A 26,208-nucleotide genomic window follows, 5' to 3' on the forward strand; every position below is an offset into this window, starting at 1 on the left:
TAACAAATTATCCAGTGGGTGAGTCTCTAAGAAGCAAGCTAAGATTTGTTCTACCGGAGAGTTTTATAGTAGGCGGTATTGCCAGGCATTGCTCGGGTGGATGAAAGTTGGAAAAAAATCCTTCAAAACGTTCCGAAACCTTCTTGAAAGACCCATCTATAGATTGAGTATATAAATATTAATTTTTATATTTATATTTTTATATGCAATGGTTAAGATATTCGATATTCAGCATATTTGTAAAAAAAACTGTCCAAAATTATTATTATGAAATAAAAAAATATTAAAGTATATATATAAATTTTTTCGACCACATTTAGCCCATATAACAAACGACACTATTTTTATTACGTAGCTAGAAATACCGGTCGATTTAATGGACGCTGCAATCACAACGACCTTAATTAATCCCACCGAATACCTCTATGTACGTACGAAAAGGCTACCTGAAAATCCCCTTTAATAGTTTTCGGATCAAGGATTCCGAAAGGATAAAGTTTGCCCACGTTCTAGGCGCTTAATCCCCGGGACGAAGGAAACAAATTTAAACGCGAATCAAAACATCTCGCCGTTATTTGATAAGGCCCAAAAACCCCCACCCTGAGGACCTCTACCTTTCGAGATGTAATTCGAGATTGCTGGTCGAGTAATTTGTTCCGAGCGAAACTCCCTATTTGCAGATTAGGCAGGCCCTTTCCCAGCCTCACTCGTACCTTATACCTTTTTTTGCAGATACCTAGGGATAAAAAAAATTTACGGTTCCGATTCAATAACAATACCCAGCTGAATGCGAGCTCAAGATACGCGAAAGACATGTTTTGGAAATGTCGCAATTCAAACTTTAATACATTCTATACTGTACATATGTATAGTGATGTTGAGGTTGGATTTTCATTTTAGCTAGATCGATTCTGTGATAGTATATAGTGTGAATGTGCCCTCGAATTAGCCATATCGCGAATTCACGGTTGCTGATTTTCAATAGGAAGCACATATACATCTAGGTGTAGAGAGTTATGTAGTTGCTGGTAATCGGCCAATTTCGGCAAACTGAACATTTGAGATGCACAGACCGTTGAAATCGTTTGATTAGACTGAAATCGTTCATTATAGACTTGTATTATATTTGTATATGTATGTATGTATGTAGTAAGTTAGTGCGAATGCACTTTGCAAATATGGGAAATATTATCATATGTAAAGAAAAATCATCATATGTATGTATAATATCGCTATTCTGTTATGTCTGTCTGTGTATCTGAGATAACGCTCGACGTACTATAATATTAGTTCGATTCGACATACATATGTACGTCACATTTAAATAATGCCAACAAAGCGTGCGATTATAATAACAAAAGAAAAAAGCTTCTATATATACTGTTTGCTACCAATGTTTTCTCTAGGATAATAGACGGCGCTGTCTCTAAGTATTTATCACCATCTATTGAAAATGTATTTAATTAATTAATTCATTCATTTTTCTATTGGTGTTTTATATTGTTTTTAGAAGGTAAATAGTTTTTACCATTTTTTTGATATTAAAAAATTACATATAAATATTAAATAAAATATATTTAAAAGGAAATTGAAAAAAAATCGACCGCGTGCGTATCGAACACAGCATCGATACATTTCTTTTCATTTTTTATTTGTTTAATAACTTAATATACCAACACCCATGCGATGATATTTGATCGGATACAACACTAGTTAAGCATAATATCATATACGTAAGTGAAATAATTTAATCAACAAATTATAAAAAAAGATAAATATGCATAAAAGAGGTAGATAATAGAAAAATTCCACACAAAAGAAATGTTTTGAAAGGAATTTTGTCAGAAGAGATGATGTGAAAAAAAAAATACACTTTTCGTCAAATAATTTTGTGTTGTATAAATATTTGCGATTTTTTTTTGTTGTTTTGGATATTTTATGAATTTTAATTTATTAATGTATTTTCGTCTTTGAAATATTGTAGGAAATCTGTCTCGTATCAATAATCTCCATATTAAATTCAAACGTGAGTCACAATTTATACGATAATTTTGCAAAATCTATCTATCATTCAAATTGTGAATCAATGCGTATTGAAAAATAATGCAATGAAATTAACAAATTAATCAATCTATGTATTGTATACATATTTTCATTACAGTATAACAACTTTTAAAGCTAACGATATTAAAACCAAACTATTAAAGCTACACTCATCTACATTTTCACCGAGCAATTATTTTAATAACTAACTTAAAAGTTCACACACGTACATGTACGTATGATGGCATTTAATTATACATATTTCAGCTAAATGATATACTATTTTCATTATAGCATCTCAAGACCGTGAAAATCGTATTTCGCAGCACTCCAGACACTCTACAGAGATAACTTTGTTAGTTTTCACACGAGCGACAAAATTTCATACAAGTAACCGTTAAATATGTCTTCACACATACATACACGCATGTGATTTTCACACTTATACACATGGACATAGATATTTACATACACGCATTGAAGCTTAACGGAGCTTTTGACCCAGAAACACTTAAGATTTGACATTAATGCCCTAATCGAGGCCTCCTATGCGAAAGGGCGACGCCCTACGGGGGATAATGCGAAACCCCGTGGAAATAGCCACACCCCACTCCATGTCCTGAGCCCCATCCCTCAGAGGTGAAATATTGATATTTGACCTGAAAGGGTAATTAGAAAGACCTTCATACGCGTAAGTGAACTCGTCTAAATAAGAGTTAAACTCTGCGGAAGCACTTCAATTGGGATATCTGTCTATGTACACGTAATATATACATTCTGAATTTTTCTCCAACGGTTCACCTTTATGTATGTATGTATATTTAAGGGAAAATTGGGTAAGGTGTGGGTTTTAATTAGTTTGGCCCGGGACGTATGTAAAGGTTCGCGTTCGAATTTACGATGATAAACGTTTGAATTTTGCGCAGTTTAATTCGTCGCTTTGCAAGAATTACGAATTTAATAAAATTGCCTCGTATATATGTATACATACATACATACATACATACACCTGCCTTCGGGTATCTTAGAATGGGTATATTGGAAAGCGAATGCTTTGAATTTAATTAACGATTGAGCCAAAGTCCGGAATTAGCTATGTATTATAACGTTTGTTCGATTTTAATTAGATTTTTATATGCTTTTTACAAATTAATTTCAAAAGAAATTCAGGCTTTATCATCATATGTGTACGCTAAAGTTAAAATAATACCGTCTACAGTGGCATAAACAACGTGTTTTGTAATGTTAAGTACCATATTATATTAACTAGCATAAATTCAGTTGAAAAGTTTCTGTTTTTACTAAAAACATTACGCTAAACATTAATACTAAAGTTAAACTTTTACACCTACTATAAAACTTTAAACTTAAACGATAAAAAGAGAGTTTCACAAGATTAAAGTCCTTGTTAATTCATAAGAATACTTTCTTTTCTCGATTTTTATGTATAACAATGAAATGAAAGCGGATTTTCATATTTGAATGTGCAAATGTACTATTATGTACAACCTCTATAATGATATATGCACTAAAACCAATTGTAAAATAAGTCCACAACTACAACGAATCGGTCGTTAAAGGATTCGTATGCAATAGTTTACATGTGTAAAATTCTAGAAATGCAAAACGTTACCGCATTCCGCAGCTCGAATTCCTCAGATGCGGAAATTCATACATGAACTCTCTCAGAGCTGAGCCACGCGAACGAAAACAAACAAACATGAAGACCAAATTTTGAAAACGAGCATAATATAATATAATATCATAACCGTGGAGGACTGGAGAAGGGAACAAAAAAGCGTATGCATATAAACATATGGCGAAAGGTTTTTACGGCATCACAGCATATTTTCCTCGGTGAAATGCCTCGTTTTTACTGTCCAATATTGTTTATAGTGTCCCATAAAAGCTATTTTCGTTTTTCATCGAAATCGATTTCCCTTCTCCCATCCCCCCGCATCGCCCCTTTCGTATGTATCAGATACGAACATCGGGAATGGAAATCTAACACTCCTACAACCGTTCGAATCGATCTTGATTGCAAGCGATTCAAATGATTTTGATACAGACATACTGAAAAATGCAAATAACCTTCACATGTACATACATATTTATACGTTTTCGGAAGTTATTTACAACTTGTGTTTAAAAGAGTCAAGCTTATGAGACCTTTTATAATATTATCTACATATGGGCAATAGCAGTAATTAATTGATCTTATCAGAATAAATATGTATGTGATTTTTCTATGGATATATTTTCATTGTTATAAAAGTCTAATACAGCAGACATTTTTAGCATACAATAAATGAGAAATTGTACAAAACTCAGCTTCCTTAGATAAGAAATCCATTTACAGGATTTGTTCGATTTTTTTTGTCCCCCACTATTCCGATTATAATCATTTATAATCGGAATAGTGGGTAGTATAGTCTATAATCTATGAGTATATACCATTGATGTATTGATGTATATTATACATCAATAGTATATAAATATATAATAGTATAATCATTTATTTCAAACTACAGGAAGGGTAATCTGTTGTCCATATAAACACATACATATATGTATATTTGAAAGTGGTGAAGTCCACTTTTCTTAATTTCGAGAAATATTTCGCAACACATTAAGTATAATGTTTTGCGTTCAACAATATTTAAAAATACTGGTGGTCTATATTACGTTATTTCTGTTTTTGGTATTACAATATTAGCACGGGATTGAACCCAAAACCTCTCGGTGCTAAATCGAGCCTAGGGGTGTGGCGTGACGCTCGATCGTGTCGAGGAGACGCTGGGTAGCGAGAAAGTGTGTGGAGTGTGGAGCGTCTGAAATGTGCTCCTGATATTGAGTGAGTTGGAACGGGTGGGGTCAGCGTCAGATCCGCTAACCAACAGTATTAAAGATTAGCCCGGGATAAAACCCAATAATTTCTCGGCGTTTAACATAAACGCAATCACTGAGCCATACTGCTGGTTAATAATTAATATATAGGTACATATGTAAAAGTTAATGATTTTGTTTTCAAATATGTAATCGTAATAATGGTCTGACCCGAATCAATTTTGACTGACCAAATATTTTCGTAGGGCAGATGAACTCTGTTACTATCTTAACTACCGCTATCTTCTGATTGATGATCGCGATTTCGGCACCTAATTGACGCACTCCCTAATTGCATTTGGCCGAGCCCTGGTACGGTCCTGACCGTAGTCTTTCGCGGGCCAGACTGTGATTGACACGGGTACGGTGGCTTATCCATGCCCGGAACGGACTCATCCGGAATGGACTCATCCAGAATCTCGCCCGTGTTAGTTAATTAAACGCGGGGGTTAATACTGGAACGGATGTGCACAGTGTTAACCGTGCGATTGAATTCGTGGAGAAGGTCTAGCTAGCGAGGTCTATTTATAGATCGATCGGAACACGTTCGGGCCGGATTTCGGAGTGCTTACTTGCGTGGTTTGAAAAGCGCTTTGAAATTTGAACACGCTAAAGTGCAACTTGAACATGGATAAATCTACTTATCTATGTATACATATATAAATCATCGTATAGGCTCCTAAACAACTCAACCGATTACGATAGAACTTTGAGGATTTGTTGTATGCATGTCCGGGAAGATTGCTGTGAAAAAAAAGGGAAAAAACCTCTTAATAATAATATTCGTAATTACGATTTTACCGACGCGAAAGTTTGAAGCGCCATTGTGTATTCAAGGAAATGTATTCCTTGGTAACCACGATACCAGTTGGTTTATGATGACGCGTGTTTGAAGAGACGTTATTTGATCTGCAACCATCACTTATTCTGGCATTGCAACGCAAGCTTTGAAGGTTTCAAAAGTTTCATAAGGAAAATTCATAGAGTTTTCAGAATTTGGTTTGGTTTTATTGGAGTTTTGACATATTGAATTCCTCTCTGCTTAATATCTAAATATTGTTGTTTTGTTTTGAATGTTACAAGTAGGAATTTCGAACTTTTTGGAATTTTCATATTTGACTTCAGTTCCACGCGAATTATTTCATTTCGTGACTTTAGCCCAATTCAATAATTCAAGTGTAAATATTTCTACCTTTCGAAATTGCAATATTTGGGATCGAAATTTTGTGATTGAGCCATATAAGAGTTTTAGTATATTCATTTTGTTGAAGAATTGAGTTTTATAAATCAAGAAAATGTATTATGAACATACATATGCTAAAATTTTGCCCATTCAAAATTATGCTATATAAAATTTTCAGACTTACTTGTCGTGTTTTTGTGAATTTTCATTCCTGCAACCTGGTCGCCGTATTTTGTATTTTGTCCGATCAGGATTGTGTCACATTGGTATTTTGATCTAAATATAGAATTTATAGACATGTAGATAAAGTCCATGGAATTTTGGAAGTTTCATATTTGACTTACCATCAGAACTATTTAATTTGAAATTTTTTGCATTTCAGGAGTGCGTCACATTTAAATTCCGATATATTGTATTTGTTTAGGGGTAATAATTTTACCCTTCTAAATCGCATTGTAATTTTTAATTTTTTGGGATTTTCTACTTTCATTCGAGTGTAGAATGGAAATTCATAAATTAAAAAAACGTAATAATATAAATATATACATATGAATGTTTATATTTTGACCATTCAGTATTGTGTCATAGACAATTTCAGCCTTTTGATTTTTTGTCGTGTTGGAATTTTCATTCTTGGTATCTGGTTGCCAATGTATTTTGACCGATCGCAATTGTGTCGCATTGTTATTTTGATCTTTTTTTTATTTATATGCTTTTTTACTAATGCTAAATTATGTTCTCAATATATCTTATATCTATTTTACTATCTACTGATCTACTGATCATTTTCTATTTTACAATTTATTATGTTGGTAATTATAGTATTATATTATTCTAATGTTAATGTACAGCACAATAGGAAAAAGAGCTGAAAAACCTATTCACAATTCTTATTTTGATCTATATAAAAATATATTTATGTATGTAAATCAAGTCTCTATGATTTTGTAATTTTATAGTACAAGCTGTGGGAAAACAAGACAAGCTTTTAATCCTGAAAATTTAGCCGATTGGACATAAGAAATACCCGAACATTATTTATTTTATATCTATGTATATTACGTCATATATTTTTTTAAATTAATTCCAGAGGTAAATCCGATCCCGAAGCGTTGCCGAAGCGTTAATGGAGCCACTCCGACTGGCTGTCGTTCTCCATCGGGATTAGCGTTAACATTGTTACAGATAATGTCGACACATTTGCTCAAACGAGATAAATAACGCGGGCTTAAACGCGCGTAGGTACCGATTTTCCGAATCGGAGTATACCTAACTATAAATAAGTCGCGTTTATAGATTGTCACATTGATTTCCACCGCCGCGTTGACATGTCGAAATTTGACATACGTACGACTCTTAATCTGATAGCGATTCGTTTAGGAATAGTGGGATTTGTTAGAGGGTGTGGGCCCTTTTAGGGTTTCGAATTTATGCGGGCAGGGCCAGCTTCAAGTTTAGGGTCGGCGAGGGCCCTTAGTCGAGTTATTTGCTGGCGCAGAACACGAGGGCACTTCCGTCACGGATCACCACTATGGACTTTTTATTTTATTGCTCCGTATTAGAACTTGCATTGTCAGGGCGAAAACTAATATTTTAAGTGTTTTTTTAATGGCGAACATCTACGAGTTGGGCCTACTTTTAGGAATATCTATGAGTTGGAATACTTTTGGGCTATGATCATAGTGCATATGAAGACATTTAGGCAATCCCTATATCAATTTCATACCAATTGAAATAGAAATAGAAAAAATAGAGGATTTATATGCGATCAAGTTTTACGTCATCCAGATACGTCTTTCACCAAACGCAAACATAATCATTTTCTATTCTGAATGTATGTATCTATGTAATTGATTATCTAATAGCTATTCAAATGGTAAGCTGACCTATGCACGTTTTATACCTATATATACAAAACTAAATAGATACTTGTCGGAATTATTTTCTATTATATTTTCCCTCAAAAGTAAGCGTTTAATTAACATGTGAATATCAAATTTAAGCTTAAAGCTGCCGAGAAAAGAGTCATTATGAAGTTGTGGGAAAGATAAAGAGATACAGACATATATAATAGAGCGTGTATAAAAATTCCTTATCATTCAAAACCTTAACATTGATGGATTACAAATAAATCGTTGATAAGCCTAGAGAATGTTCTACTTATAAGTTCTGAAGACAGTTGTTTCGGATATATCAAAGGGAAGAAACGGTTAATTAGTTCGGTAAAGACTACTTGATTTACATAGGTATAGCCAAATTGATGATAGTTTTTGAAATAATATAATAAAATGAAAATCTAGCATCATTGCATATAGCACAGTTAATTCTTCTTTAGCGAGATAAACCTGTTTCGCGAGAAAATGGAAAAAAGCAAGATGGTAAAAGAAAAATAATGAAATTGTAAGAAAATATGACACAGGATAGACACCTCTCTTATATTTTCATCTTTTTACAAGGCTATTCTGTGTTTTACTTCGCTGATCGTTCAGGAAATTTTCCTACATCCTTCCGATCACCGATAAAATTGAAATGACCTCTGATAGTTCGATGGTGAATAATAATCGTAATAAACACGTTTAATTATATATTTTTTTCTTATATTTGTTACATTTGTTTTGCAGAATCGATCCAGTGCGTTATAAAATGGTTGATTTTACATACATTGCTTTTCAATTCAATCTACATATACCTTTCAGACAGCAAAACCAATTATAACATCAATGATGAAACTGCTGGAGAATCACTCCATCCCCAAACGTTCGCATATTAGTTGGGAATGGCATACTTTAAGAATGTTGCGGAACTGGAACCAAGGGTGTTTGCAAAACTGACAAACTGATGGTAGTAAGCATACTCGTATATTGGTATCAAAACCCCACAAAATACAGCGATATATTTTGATCTCAATTAGCACGCACACGTCGTATTCAACACGATTAGCCCGATCTCTCAGCATCGATTAGCCTCGTTTTTTAAGCTAGAGAACGCTTAGTACTGCACCGACCGCCATTATCACGCCGTCGCTCGGCACAATGAGACGCCATTATCGCATTGTCCTGGGGGACCTTTTGAAGGCCCTTTTCACCCCCATTCACCCCCTGAAACCCACCCCCGTGCCTTTTCTCCTGTGCCGCAGCCAAGCCCTCGGCAACAATCGAACGATACGTTGAAAGAGCGAGGACACCAGCCGGCCAAATTCCACTACAATGGCGCACGGCCGATATCACCTGAATACTTCATTAAAGGGTGAATGAGGCTGGCTGGCTGGCTTCTCTTCGTCCCTTTGTCCTGATTGATTTTCGCGTCTTCAATGTATATTTGCACCGCCGATAAATGAGCGGCGCCCTTTCCAAGTTCGAGCCGCGGCGTGTTTTTAAGTGCGAATCTCATTAGTCGTGCAAACTATAAACAGTTTGTATATATAAAATAACCTATGAGTGAAGTCAAAATATATATGAGAGAAATGAGAACCTATAATGCAAATTTTATAAGATATAGTGTGAAAAAGAAGAAGTTAAATGCGCTTAAACAATTAAAATCTGACAAAACGAGAGGGTGGTGGAAAAGCAAACATATGTACATACATATAAGACTGCTGACCACTAACTGTCAAAATGTACAAAATTTTTGCGTTTTAAATATGTCTATTACTATTATTTTTCAACATCGTACTGCCGGAATAATATCTATCGTTGACCAAAGTGCAAAATGGCAAAGTTTTAAAACGATCGGAAGAATGTAGGATAAAATATAATATGTTGTCAGGCCAATGAACCAAGTTAAATATAGAATAGCCTTGTAAAAAATGGCAAAGTATGAATACGATCGGATAAGAGCCAAAAATTTTACTGACTTGTTATCGTAAGTGGAAGTAAGAAGAGGTTAGTAAAAAATAGACGTTCAATCTATTGGTAATGTATGTACATAAGATAAAAATACTTCAACTTAGAATAATGTATATGAATTATGAATGTGCCTTAGCTTATGAATTCTTGTGAATGTTTTTTTTATTTTTTTTATTTTTCCATGATGTCATCACGGGTTTTACACCGGAGCGACATCTATAGTATTAAAATTGCACTATACTAAAATAGTCCGTCCGCTGTATTGTGTGAGGTGGATTACATTCTATCTCGCTTGCACCAACACATTTCGCGTTACAACCGTATACATAACGAAAGCATTTAAATTGCAATTAGCGCTTGAGTTAGTACGTTTACATAAAAAAAAATATATTGAGATAGAAAACCAATCCTTATAAATGTGGTGAAATAAAAAATTTGCCAAATAAATGAAAAATATCACAATCAATGGGAAATACATCTGACTATTGATTTTAATACTCACTTTGAGCACAGCAATACTAGATTTTGAGTTAAAGACCGCAAAAGCCAAAAAACTGTAAAAATCGCGCATTTTTTTAAACGCTCATATCTCGTAAACGATCACCAACCAACAAAAATCATTATCATATTCTAATTCAGTGGGTCAAAGTTAGTAAAAATTGGTTAGTCTCCGCTCTGGTAATTTTTTTTGTTGCTCAGTGTAATTGTCAATTGAAAAAAAATGGTTTCCGGAAAAACTAGAAGACGACGAGGCTTCTTATTGTTAACAGTCAACATATTTATTCTGAAATAGTCTCAAGTATACATATGTAAGTACGACATTTTTGGCATAATTTATCTTCGATTTTAAATTTATGATACACTTAGAAGCTCCTTTGAATAGCAGGTCAAAAAAGATTTTGATCGTTGACTTATTATTCGATTAATCCTTTCAAACTAGCCGATACAACGTTTTGTTCTTTAAAAAAAAACTTTAAAAAGTTATTATATTTCAGTATTAGCGGTGGTATTGAAGGACAAATTTTGTACCAAAGCTGACAGATTCGCTTTCGCTAGTATCAGTATTAATATCCCTATTATTAATTCATAATATATGCATACAAAGTTTTAAATTGAAAAAAATACGAATAAACACTTACATCATGATACCAAGTGATGCGATGTTCTTTTGGATTCGCCTTTATGTTGCATTCAAAATAGACATCATCCCCTTCTTTTATGTCGTCTGGATTTAGCGTACTACCCAGCGATAAAACCACTAGGGGTGGATCTGAAACAAAACAAAAACAAAAACGGTTAAAACAAAAATTTAAGTAATAATAAACATTCCCAAAGTACAAAATCGAATTGAAATGGAAAAGCTTTGTTGGAAAATGTTTAAAGCGAATTTAAATAGCTCGATTATTGCTCTAGAACCCCATATGATTTTTTCAATTCAATCGGAATCGTTCCCGTCAGTATTTGAATGGAAAACGAAATGCGAATTCGATATTTGAAATTCAATGGAACATAAACGTACATCGAAATTAGCAGGATGCAATTCCAATGGCCGGATGAAACCTCTCCAGCGCTAAAAGTTCATGAACCGAAGCGTAGACGAATAAAGCAAATCCCGAGAGCTTTTGATAATTTGCATGTGCCGGAGATGAATTTTCGAATCATCGGGCTAAATTTTTCCACCAGATTGCAAAACACTTACGCAGATACCCACTTACTCACTGTTGGGAAAATCAATCGCGGAAATAGAATTATATAAACCGTTGCGGAATAAGGTACGGTGAGGAGGTAGGGGGGTGTACAAATCATTTTGAAAGTTTCGTTCGGAAGTTGGAAAGGGTCCGGAGACTAATTAAGGGTTTTTCCTATTTTTCCATTATCCTGCGGCTGGGAAAATCGCCCCGCTTTTCCGAAATGGAGGTCGGTAAAATTGGAGGAGGAACCAATTACGGTCTCGCAGGACCTGGCCGCTTTGCAAGAAAACCTTTTCATTGTTTAATAATAAAGAAAGCGTTGATGTGCACTCTCCTCGCTTTCGCCATCCCCATACTACTGTTTTTACATCCCGCCCATCCCCCCTGTACACTTCCGTCGTTTCGTTTTTAATGTGCTTTTCAATATATAGGTATATAAATAGGGCTTTTTGCTCGAGGTGAAGACCGAAATAAATACTCGGCGCGTTAATGGCCGAGTTCGTGTGAAGCATGGCCGTTTAAGCGTCGGTGTTCACAATTTAAATTAGTTATTTCGAAAGCTTTCAATTACTATTGTTCGCCCTTTTTATATACAAATAACGAAGGACGATCTTAGGCTTTCATTCGTGTGCTTATTATTGAATGAATTGCTTTTGAATTCATTATATTCAAGTACAATACGCATAGAATTATGTACATATTCGCTAAGTACAAAACCAACGTAGCAAACTTTATTAACCAAAATTTCGTTTTGCTAATTTATTTGCGCAAAATATGTATGTTGAAAGTTTGTTGAAATGGTTGCGTGTCAGTCACGTTAAATCTTATAGCTTTTTAAATTATTTAAAAGTACATAAAAAATACATGCCTTCGTTTTATAGTGCTTATTTTTGGAAAATTGTGTTTGGAAAGTTTTCATCATATACAATGTATGTATAATAAGGTGTAATTCATTTAAAATGTATAATCATTTATTCATATAATGTTTCATAGTCAATTTTGTCATTTTATGGACGTAGAAAAAGCGGAAAAATATCAAAAATGAAGTTTTAACCCCAAAAATCAGATTATCGACTCGTGCATATTTGAATTGTTCTCATTTAGATTTTTATTTAAGTTTTGTGATCATGCGAAAATTTGAACTCGAGATTTTGACTGATTCGAACTCAGAATCGACGACTGATCACGTTTTCATGATCTAGAAAAAATGTGTATGTCTGTGTCTATAAATTTTTTGAACACCATTCGTCCTATCAAACTGAATTTTAGTATCGGTTACTGAAATTCTTATCGATACGATGTTATTTTTATTTTTCTAATAAGCCCAAGTTTTTAAGTAACAGTTTCATATTCTATTTATTTCTTTAATAGTCAAAGAACAAGCAAAACAGTTAAAAAACTACGCTTCATCTCTATTTATAAAGAATGAGGATAAATAATTAAAAAATAAAGCTTCAAAGCTACAATATACTGTGCGATTTGTATGTATGAGTACATACATACAATACTATAAATATTCCCAGCAAAATGGGGATTTTTAAAAAAATACATCCACGTCTTTTGAGCCTCTCAATCATCATACTATCATCACAAAATTTTGAAACCATCAACAGCTAATAGTTTTGGCGAAGAAATGACAACTAAATCTTATATGTTAATGACCTATCGTATACATCTCCATGCAACGCGAGAAGGCTCTCATTGGGTCCATTTTTCCCATGGAATTCTAATTTTTCTATATCCTGTGGATGATGACTGGGCAGATGCGACACCACACTGCTTGTTCCCACTTCAATGGCCAACGGGAACAGTCGGGTGTGGGAATAAAAGGGGATCGTCTGGTGGAGTGCGTCACACAAAGAAATGCGTCCGAGCTCGTAACTCACGCCTGATAAAGACGTCCCGCTTCGAAGGATGTCGGATGGTATATTATGTACATATACATACATATATATACATATATATGTATACGAAAAGAGGTCTTATTTTATCCTCGCTCGCCGGTCCGGACGTCTGTGGATACGATTCCGGCTTTTTCCGGAAAAGGAGATTTCGTAGCGCGAAAATTTATATAATCGTAACGCGCGAAAAGTCGCCTCGAAAACTATGCAAAATATCTCACAAACTACAAACACGCTATTTTTAAAATATTTTCTTAAAAATGAGATAAAACTACTAATTTGATTATTTAAATCGTTATTAAACAATTGATTTATTATAAATTTAAACAAAAATACATATGTGTATTCAAAAAAATAGAATGGTGTTCACTATGGGATTGATACAAATATATTTTAATAAATTTTAAATTTATTCGATATTCGAAATAAAATAATAATTAGGTGAGATTCATATATTATACAAACCATATACATATATGTATGTATAATATATGAATATAAACATTGGATTAGTAGCTATTGAAGATACTTAAGACTTCTGAGCAGAATCATATATATGATCAATAAAAGTCTTAAAAATCTAAATTACCCATCAATTTCAACCTTTATCAAATCAAAATATGGTGACAATAGCAGGCTCCCAAACAGGTCAAAAAATAAATTATTTCGTTATAATAATGCACGAACAAATGACATAGCGAGAGGGTGGCGAAAAGGGAACAAAAATCAGAATAGTGTGGATAAATACGGGATTGTGGACAATAGACGTCACCGAGAAAGATAATGGAGTGTTTTTAAACGTGTCTATTACGATTATTTTTCACCATCGTAATGGCGAACTTGATTTCCAAATATATTAATGACCAAACCGAGCAAAATGGCAAAGTTTGAAAATGATCGGAAAAGAACCCAAATTTTGTCAGACGAAATCAGACGGAATAATCGAAAGCGAGCTAAGAAGAGGCTAGTAAAATATATATGCATATGTACAGTTAAAATATTAAATGAAAATTAAAACAAATTCGCATACCATTAAAAACTCCTAAAATAAATTACGATAGTGTCAATAAATATTATGGAATTAAAAATATTTAATCAATATAATAATAGATATAAAATAGGATACGGTTAGTAATAATCATCATAAATAATTTCAAGTGATCCATTCATTGAATGCTGATGGTATTCATGCTCTTTTGAATTACTTCCAATTCTAATGTTTTCATATTCAAAAGTCTTTAAGGTCTATTAAAGTTATTTTATTATTATTCTCAATGGAATACGAACAAAATTTTAATCCACTGCAAGCAAAAAGGAATAAAAATAGGTGGCATTAATCGGATGAATCGTCCTTTAGTGTCGTCAGGGTCGGGACGAGTGAACCGACGATAGAGAGAGAGAGAGAGAGAGAAGGGCCGAAAGAGGAGAAGGGATGTTTTTGTCAAGTGGGAGAGGGCTGTAGAAAGCTGCAGGAAGTGGGTAACCCTCCCCAGGGTGCATAAATAACTCCTGGAGGGCACACGGCTCGGCTAACTAACGGCTCCAGGACCCCGGCCGAAAAGATTCAATGTCGTAGCCAGCGGCAAGTTAACCCTTAAACGACCAGAAAATCGCACCTGGCAATGGCGAAAATGTTCGCATATAATCTAGCCTAACTTTAGCATACGAAAAGAACCCATCGACCGTGTAATACATACGTAAATACTCTGGAAAAGTATACACTATATGTAAGTTATGTGTTACAATTGGAGTAGATTCAAAATGTTTGTAATACAATTTGAAAGAAAATCACTAATGCGGATTTAGTCGATTCAATATTTTAAATATTTAATTTGTTTCGTTTGAATAAGTTTAGAAAACCATATATGTATATTTTATATCAAACTGATTTTAAGCCATAATTTCAATGTTGAAAAATATGTACCAGAGGCAAAGTGGATTGGCCTATTATGTTCAATTCTAAAACTACGTAATTGAAAATTATTTACATTTGTTATTTTAAAAAGATTAACAATATTTGAATTTATTACTGATTGATTTTTAAAGCTTTTTTTGTTTAAATATATTTGGAGTCTATGTTAAAATTATATAATGTGTTTTTTGTATCTTAATATAAAAAAACTTTCAAAAATCATCAAAATATTAGTTAATTTTTTTAGATAGGTTTTTTATTTATTTATTTTTTCTTATAATGTATTAAACTAGTAACTAAGTGTGACACTCAGCATCACCTATCTCTAAGTAACAATGTAAATATAAAAAGAATCTTGAAACCGTATTTTGTCCCTTCTTTAATATACACAAGTACATACATATGTGTGCGTATTATTTTTACAAATGCAAGCACTTATATTTTTTCTTTATCAAAAGTGGAGTACTTGCAATATTAAAGATCTATTGTATTTTAAAAATCCCAAAATCTAGGTCAAATTTCAATTGTATGATTATACAATACATTTTCATAGATGCAGATATAAAATTTTAAAATCATTTTGTTAAAAACATTTTCAAATGCATCAGAAGACAAAGAAATTTGTAATAAATCTGTATTAAACTTTTTGATATACGTAAAAAAATAAAATTAATATATTATATATAAAAAAAATGTAACATATCTTTCCGGATTTTGTGATATCCCAATTTGACTTTTTGTACGAAAGATTTGTACTGATTTTAAAGCTGATATATGAGCCGTTATATTTGAAAGTGGCGAAGTTCATTTTTCAGTTCCAAAACACTATCTCTTTGACCTACATATGTACATAATTCCTGGGTTTGCTACAAATCGTTGCAAACGACGTGGCTGCATTCTCATTTCGATTTCGGTATTTAACGTCTCGACGAAATTCGCGACTGTTTGAATTTAAGCATGTACAAAAGACGATTATTAAAATTTAGTTGGATATTTCTGGGAAGTTTAAAAAGATAAAAGTCGAGACAAAAGCATCAGGATCACAAAAAGAGTGGAGAGGTATATTGAGAATCTGACATAAAAGTCGCATAAATGCGAGCAGTATTCGCGGCAAAGTATATGCGTGCGAAAGAGACATCCATACGTTCGACTTCGATACAAGTTCGAGTGAACATGCGGTCAAATAGTTGCGAATCGAAATGCGATTTGTAGCGTTGCGCTTATTCCCAAATTGTTATCACTTATTTTAATTCGATATGTTCAGAATATCGGAAAAGCAGAACAAACATACTACAGGCAATCAGTTTTGTTAAACGCAAATCATTATATTAAATGTATTGGGAGATATTTATCGAAATGAAGAAAACTGGGTTTATACCACATTCAAATATAACGGCTCATACAACAAATACTTGTATATATGTATCACTAGTGTCTACTCCCACCAATCGACATACCTAGTTCTACGTCGAAGAAAAAATAGTTGAAAACCGCACAAAAGTGCAAACCATCCCGAATACTGTCGAGTGGGGTGTGATGTTTTAAATTATGTGAATTAAATAGTCGTCGGTGGTCTTTTAAGGGTTAATCTATTGTGTGCCAGCGGGACTTTATGTGTCGGGCGAACGCTCGTACGTCGTCGCGCGGCCGCATTAACTTTGGCCCACCCTGTATACAAACATACACATCCACTAGCATACATACTACATAGAATATACATATATGTACAGGGTGTACTGCGCTTCACTTTCTGATATTTACGACCTGGCACCACAGGTACCGGCTTCCTTTGAGACTGGTGCGACTTAAAAAGTTAAATAGTACCATTGTACGTATATATGCAGGGTAGGGTGGTGACCTACCTAAGAATATGTACCTATATTTTTATTTTTACATAGATATATACCAAAAACGCTTGACAGGAAGACCCCAATGCGCCTTCCTGGACAATAAATTACAAACAATGCACCATTTTTATAACATAAATCACTGTATTTCGAGAAGCTGGATTTAACAATTAATTAATTAACCTTTGAGGGATGGCGTGTCGAGATCGAACGAGTGCCCCGAACAGGGGTCGCGTAAGACCCCAGTATTTTGTAATCAAAATTGGGTTCAATATATATCTTATTAATCATTTTATACATTCAAAAAAGTTTTGGGTGCGGTGCATCCGCTCTAAAATCGCCAGATAAATTGACCGACAGATTGACGGACGGCTGCTTTAAATGCAATTCTCGTCTTCTCGAATGATAGATTGCACATCCGATGACGGCTAACCTTTCGATGTGCACGTATGCAATTATTAAAATTGAGTTGGATCTTTCAGGCGAGTTTAATAAGGGAAGATTTGATAAGTTCCGAATCTTGCCTTATTAAACTCGCCAGAAAGATCCAACTCAATTTTAATAATTGCATCTGTGCACATCGAAAGGTTACTCGTCATCTGATGCGCAATCTATCATTCGAGAAAACAAGAATTACGTTTAAAGCTGCCGTTCTGTTAATCTGGCGATTTTAGAGCGGATGCCAAAACCCAAAAGTTTTAGTTGTATAGCATATTTTTGACGACAAGCATCGACATGTGTTCGCGCATTAGTAAGGCCCACGGGCGACTGAAGTCACGCGCCCAAAGCGATGAAAGCAATAGCTTACGAAAATAAAGCAGTCTCTTTCTCTCGTATTGATTCATCGATCAACAAGAATCTGCAAGCGAACAGTCAAAACATGACTTATCGCTACCGCCTTTAAATCATACATACTTTGGAACGTAGAAATGTATAAATGTATTTTTACGATGTACCCCTTTTCTAAATCTTTATAAATTAATAGATTTCTTATAGTTCATGCTTGGAACACAAGAAATATAGGGTGTATAATTTTGAAAACTACATAGTTATTACGAAAAACGTAAAAATTGGGGCACTTGCATACCCCACTTCGGTGAGGCAGGGTTAATTAAAGAATTAATTCACTGAGACATCTATGGATTTTAGATTTGTACATAAATTTTTACAAATTGTACATACATGCATAATACAGAAGATTCGTGACAGCAGGTAGGATGATTTTTTGTTAATTTTATGGAACCGTTTCAAATAATGCTTAGATAAAATTGGCAAACTCTGGTGAGAAACGATCGACTTGGACTCGCAAACACTCAAGTCTGACCAGCAGTATAGTGGGCTCGAACCCAATAATTAGTGCTAAACATACACGCTACCATACGGCTATATGTATGTACGAACGCATTTTTACTTTATCTATGTACGAAGTAACAATAGATGAAGTTTTGAGATCATGCGAAAATCGGACTTAGAAGAATTAAATTATGCGAATTAAAATCGGACTTATTTGAATTGAAGTAAAAGCTTTTACTGTTTTATTCGAATTATATATATATATATATATATATCATAAAATCATTGATTTTTTTATTGTACACAAAATTTGTATGTTATATGTTGGTTAGAAAATGGCACACGATTTCATAGAGTGTTAAATTTGGTGATTTAACTCGCTAAATGAGCTTTCAAATGTCAGGACCTTTTAGGTACAAAAAGGGTAGTAAAAACAATTTCATTATAATCGTCAAACCAGCTTTCAATATAAAATTAACAAACATAAAATTACACACCAATTTCACGTGTAATAGTATAGGATATAAACGATTTAGTTTAATTTATGATGGAGATAAATTTGTGAATTATATAATATCATTTAAAATTACCATTCAATAACAGTACAATTCAGAAATGTGCAATAATTGATTGCAAACAATCGCAGAGGAATTCAGAGAAAATAAAAAAAGAAAACGAAAACTCCTTGGTAGCATTTTAACGGTCCAAGATTGATAATCCTCCTCGCTGCTTTAGCAGTATTTTCTCGAACAACGTGAAATATTAGCAGACTCGATGAGAAACGTACAAGTCAATTATTTAAGAGTCTTCGCAGCCAACGAGCTGTTTTATATTATCTATAATACATTGTATATATGTACATATATTATTTTTAATGTGTATTTAGATATTTCGAAATGTCCCTATGGGAAAACTTCAAAGCCGAGACCGTAAGTCGATTTCATTTATCAAACATCAAATGGATCTATTCACGTGCATAATTACATAATTCCCATAGAAGTGTGAATTTGTCTCAATTAAATATATTTCTTTTGAAACTGAAAATGTACCGCTTCGTTCGAGAACACACTGCATGGAAAAGGACTGCATTAAAACTTACTCTTTAGTTTTCAGAAGTGCTGTAATTTTAATTAGTTCGCGAAAGAAATCCTACATTCGAGTCATAGTAATGAGCCATCCAATTTCATGCTTAAAGTTACTATATTATTTTTATTATGTACGTTCTCGTTCATATATAATATAATTATCGAGAGTCTTCCTCGTTTGAAATATATACGTTAACGCCTCGCCTCTGAAACTAAATATTTATACCGTAAATTCAATAGCCTTGTGATATTATGTTTAGCTCGGTGCTTAAGGCATATTATTATGAGGAAAAGTGTTATTAGTGGATTTTAGATAGCTATATATATTTTTTATAGTTAAAATGATGAAAAACGGTTACATATATTATGTATATGAAAATAATTAGATGACAAATATGGTATTTAAAATTGTAATTAATATATGTTTTTTACATTAAAGTACATACATACATATGTATGTAATATTTGAAGCTTTACAATCAAGGTGCAGACAGACAGAGAGGCATGTGTTTTATTTTTAGATGCACAAGCAAAAAAATGCTTCTAGGACAAATCTGTACCATTGCCTCACACCCTGCTTTCAGTGATATTTTATATTTGTATTAACATAGGTTTGGCAGTTATCGATCATATTTGAAGAAATGTATACTTTTCATACAAATTAGCAATGACATGAAGACGCGCCCATTACAGCTATGTACTTGCCCTGTGCCGCACTTTTGGTTTTATTATTATAATTGGGTATATTGACTTATGTATATCTAATTTTATTTTAATTCATTGGTTTGTGACTCCAGGTCGAACGTTTCCTATCAGAGTTTGCCAATTCATCTGATTTTCATTGAAACGGTTCCAACAAATTGACAATCTTTAATCATTTCTCTCAATTTTCGAGTTTTAAGCATCTCGAATTTTGCTGATGCGTATAAAAAATGCTGGAAATTTATCCATAAATGTCTCGCGAATTTCGAGCTTTCGAAATATCTCTAAATTTGACGATTTATATAAAAGAAATGCTCCACAAATGTAACTTTATCAAAAATGTATCCATAGATGCCTCTATGATGTTTTGTTAAAATTATTGTAAAAATTGTATATCGATATTTGTAATTGACCAGGAAGACGCATTTGAGTTTATCTGTTAGGTCTTCCTGGTATATATATATTTATGTAAAAAAAATAAAAATGAAACATTACCTAATTTTGGCTTTTATTATATGTACATCTTTATCCTGCCTTAATTTAGAATTGCAAATAATTTTTATGAATTAGAAAATATGCTTAAGAGTTTGTATGATAAAAAAATCAGCCATATTTATTAAAAACCATATAAACTAAATTGAATGTGTTGCGAACGAGGTAACCAGCACCGTATATAGAAAAATTTGAACCAAAATTAAATAGAATGTGTGAAATAAATATTGAATATAGCATTATTTTTAATAAAAGGTAAGTAAAAATAGTGTTTAGCAAAAATATATAAATATAAAAATGAACGTTTGTATGTTAGTCTGTTTGCCTGTCACGTATGCGTTCCTATACCTTTTAAAAGATTGCGATGTAACTTACAGGAGTCATTGTGTGTATGCCCACGATGATTTCTGTATAACAAATCGCCCATAAACGGGAATGAGTGGCATTGCAACGCAATAATTTCAAATGTGTTCGCGTTCCCACTTGGGTTGTAAGGGTAAAATAAACAAACAATTTAATAATTTAAAATGTGTTCGCTGCTTGCGTTTTTCCGAAAAATTATTATTACTGTAATTTAATTTGATTATTAAGTATTAATTTGAAACTGAAGCATTCACTTATCGAAACACACCGAGAAACGGGAACGGAAACGGAAATTGCTTGCGTTATTTTGGCATTTCAACGCATGTCGGATTCAGCTAGTGTTTCTATAAAAATGAAAAAGGGAGGATTTCAAGTAAAGATAGCAATTTACTGACGTGATAAGTGAAAATTTAAAATAATAAAACATTTCTCGAGCTTCCCAAAATTTAATCACAACAGCTACACAAAACAAACGAAACGGAACATCTGCAAAATGTATATGTGCAATATTTTGTCGTCGTTGAATGAGAAAGAAAACGATTAACGTAATTGTGCATCGCTTAAAGTTAACGCCGTAACGGCCCGTAACGACGTTTGCGGCTCGATTACGATCGCTTAACGTCGAATATCCGTTTTAAAAGCAAAGCCACTTTTTAACGAAAACGGGGAGGTTTTAAATTAATTTTGTACGAATGAATAGAGAGAACAATCACCTACCCACGTACTATATAATAACGGAAAGCTTCGCTGTGGAACGTTTGAAACGCAATATTCATTCGGATAACGTAACGACAATGCAATTTATATTAACGAGTGAAACAGAGACGGGACACAGAGAAATGTAAAACGTAAACGTAAGAAATTGCTTTCTAATAATATGACACGTTTGTCGAGGGATGTTTGTTTTTCATTAAAGCAAACCATTAGCATCCCGCTCCTTTGATGGATGACCCGTTAGGAGAAGTATCTAAAATTTCACTTAGCATAAAATCATTTCAGTACACGTAGGCATACGCCCTTACACACATAGTAGGTCTGGCTGAGGGGTTTCGAATGCATTTCAACCCTTCGCCTCTTTGTCCGGTGAATAAGAGGGGCATCTTTTCAGCTTAGGCGGGTCGTCTCGCCTCTCTCACTTAGGTCCGATACGAAGAAAAATGTTTTCTCGGATACATATTCATTAAGTGGAGTGAAAATTCTGGTAGTCGCGACGCACATCCGGAAAATGCGCACGTTTGTTTCCGCGCGCGTTTATGTATATTCCCTTCACCCCCCCCCTCCCACTCCCTACTGCGACCTTTCTAGGGTTTCTAGGGTTGTTTAAGACGTTATATACGAGAGTTTGGGTGTGTGTGTATATTTGTATCATCACGCCTCCGGTCGTTTCGGAAGTTTGACGTTGAATTATGGGTCGGAAGGGTGGAAGCGAAACGCTCGGGGTGGAAGAAAATTGGTGGGAAAAATTACGATACATTATTTTCGTTCGAGTTAAGCGCGGAAATGATTTCGCATCGGAAAATTTACAACATTATTTGTATGATAAAATTTTGCGAAAAAAATTGTTTCACATAATATTTATTTCTATAAAATATCTTCAACATTATTTTACAAATTCAAATACTTATTAACGTATTTAATGTATTTGTATTTTAACATTAATAGAAATTGATTCAAAATAGGTTTTTTGACTACTACATATATTTTAGAATAAAAATGATTTTTTTTTTATATTCATACATACAACAAGTAATGTAACCATTCTATATCCGGAAACCAATTTTCGGCAGTTTTATCATAAAAATACAATTTTCACTGTTTATATACAACTTTAATTAGAAATTATTTTAAATATCAATGCATTAGCTTATGAACTCCATTTCTACACTAACTACATTGCAATAAGTAGGGTTTTAGTGGAAGTAGTCAACATTTGAAGATGCAGACATGATAATCTGCTGAAAGTTGAAAACAAACTATTTTTATTAAAATTTTAATTAAAATAAACTGTAAAAGATTTGGTTCTGAACGGAGAATAGTACTGCTATCTAAATTGGATTTGTTTTGTTTCTAATTATTATTTTAAGATATTGTTAAGACTGAGACAATGTATAATTAGATTTTGAACGTAAAGATTTTCTGGATTATGTAAGTAAAACTATATTGTTTAAATTAATCATATAATAAGTTGGTACAAAGCTTTAAGATCAACTTACACATAATTTGAAAAATTAGAACTGTCATAACTGTTCAACTACTTAAAATTTGAAGTTGTATGGGGGCGGCGAGAATGTCGATCAAAAAGATAGTTGTCATGACGTCGATCTGAAAGATGATTCTGATGTGATTTAAATAATTTATTTGATTATATTTCCTCTGGCGTCACGTCAGAGACGTTTGCTTATTTTATTGACATATGTTAGTTAAGTATCAAAGCGATCGGATGAATAAAAATGGTTTTAAATCAGCTTACAAATTTTGAACGTCTAAGAATTTCATCTAACTAACCAAGTGAAACTAATAAAAATCTTGAATAAACGAGATAATCATCGATAAAAAATTCATACGAAACCTTCAAAACTAATTTGTATGAAATGACACTATACATATGTATATGTAATAAAATAATATATGAGCAAATTATAAAAACCAAATTTGAATTCAAATGGATATGTGCCTTACAAATTTAATTCAATTTATATGATTTTCTGCATTTTTCTACCAAGCTGAAATTTTAATATAAAGCACACACACACACACACACAGCCATTCAATTTCACATTGCATAAACAAATTGGAATGCATTATTCATATACAAACATATAAAAAATTCCACAAAAACGCTTAACTCTACACACATATGTACATATAACATTCAAGCACACTTGATCATACATACATATATAACTAGTCAAAGTAACAAAATGCCCCGATTTACTCTCGACCCCAACATTCCCCAGCCCCAACAATCGTTCGATAGGGACGCATATATCATCCCCTGTCCGTGTATGAGTACATTCGAACACAAACATATATGTAATGTATTCTAGCAGTGTATCAAATTGCGGCATACTAATTTGTCGGATTACGTTCTGGTAGTACTGGTACCACGTACTAGTAGTGCACGAGCTGTGGCCCGTTTTCCCGGCTCTCGGGAAATTGAAATGCCACATCGCGGAAAATTAAGTAGGCACAAGGCCGGAAGACTCGTTTTATATGCCGCGATGAAAATGTATACAAGAGATCGTCCGAGAGGACATCTCGTTTGCAATTCACGACGAATTTAAAGCCAGAACACAAATCTCATTCAGCATTCTACATATGTATGTATCATACATTCAGATTACATACACAATGTATTGATTTATTTGAAGTTTTTAATATGAAATTGAATTATTTTTCCTTTTAAAATAATTGGGTGTGATTCAATACAAAATAAGTACGATAGTAATTAATATTATAAACAAATCAATCAAATTTTCCATTTAAAAATCTACAGCTTTTAATTTTAAGCTTTCAAATTTGGCGTCCTACTGCATTGTACTCTTATTTTGAAACAATATATATATATTTTTTTCTTTTAAAAAACCTGTGCTATTTGCTTTTTTACATACCTCTTCTTACGTCACCTTACGATTATCCCAAGCTTAATTCGCTTGAGCAATGCAGGGCATTCGATTATATTTGACTAGTAATATAATCGAATTTAACTTCAAACAGTGTCATTCGATAATTTCGTCTTCGAAACAGTACCATTCAAAATGACAGATTATCATATCATTTTGTTAAAATTTTATACTATTTGGTTAAAAGAATGTCCAAGAATTTAGTCTTATATACAATTACATATATTAATTATTGTCTTATTTTACCTAACACCAGTCAAATTACCAGGCATTGCTCGAGTGAATGAAACAAAGAAATGAAATTTTTTCGAAACATGTCGTAGTATTAATTATATGTAGTACCATGAAGAAGTGTATTACATTTCTTGATTCTAATTTTAAAACTGTAGATTTGCACAAATACAAACAATCATCTTTACATAGTAACTATATACATATTTACATAGAAGAAAAGGAAGTAGATGATATAGTTTTACATCATTTTTTATACTTATGTTTTTTAGGATATATGTATGTATGTATGTATGTACTTTTACAATCATTCTTATGTTTTTTTGGAAAAATTTCCATTTTTTACTTCTTATCCAACTTGAGCAACGCCGGCCGATTTAATTTGTAATATAATTAAATCTGATTTCAATATATAACAGTATTATCCGATTTGGCTAAATTTTTTGATAGCTTTTCATGTAATTGCCAGAATTCTAATCAATTTTATCAAAACCGTTCAAGGACCAAGTCTCAAGTAATATTTTCATATGAATTACCCAGCATTCTTTGGACGAGTAAATCAATGAAATGGAATGATTAAGATTTTTTTAGTCTTAGAACACCATCAAAGAGTATGATATATAATATGATGTATTATATAATATGATATAAAAACATTTGTTGATCCCAAATTATAAATCTAATACTATCATCTCGATCCAATTTAACATTTATTTTTATACTAAAACGTATTCAACCAGCAGTCAACAGTATATGTATATAGAGCTTAATAAACAATTCAGTTACACATCTGAGAGACACATTTTTAACACGACACCAGAAACCTTTTATCGTTGGAATCGTTAACAAACAAAAAACCCATCAATTAAATTAACCTTGACCCAATAAATAGCCACCCTCCAATTAGTAAATAACACGCGTGTCGCAGTAAAACCAAAAATCCACAGTAAGCATCGAAACTGACGACAACAGTTAAGTACCTAACCATTCAGGGCTTTAACGACCTACACAATCCTAGCTTTACAAGTGAGCGACACGTAATAAACAACACACGATTGATCTCCAAAGACCGCTAAACTCTTATTAAATTACCTGGTCGTACGAGAGCTTA

General features: G+C 33.1%; 1 protein-coding gene across 1 annotated transcript in view; it reads right to left on the reverse strand.

Moving 5' to 3' along the window:
- LOC143921569 (B-cell receptor CD22-like) overlaps positions 1-26,208 on the reverse strand; it is a 520,711-nt gene that overhangs the window by 239,681 nt on the left and 254,822 nt on the right. The window contains exon 8 of the mRNA XM_077444921.1: positions 11,097-11,227. Coding sequence (XP_077301047.1) covers positions 11,097-11,227 — 131 coding nt within the window. The remainder of the gene's footprint in view (positions 1-11,096; positions 11,228-26,208) is intronic.

The sequence above is a fragment of the Arctopsyche grandis genome, chromosome 13 (genome assembly GCF_051622035.1).
Source record: "Arctopsyche grandis isolate Sample6627 chromosome 13, ASM5162203v2, whole genome shotgun sequence".
Classification (NCBI taxonomy): Eukaryota; Metazoa; Arthropoda; class Insecta; order Trichoptera; family Hydropsychidae; genus Arctopsyche; species Arctopsyche grandis.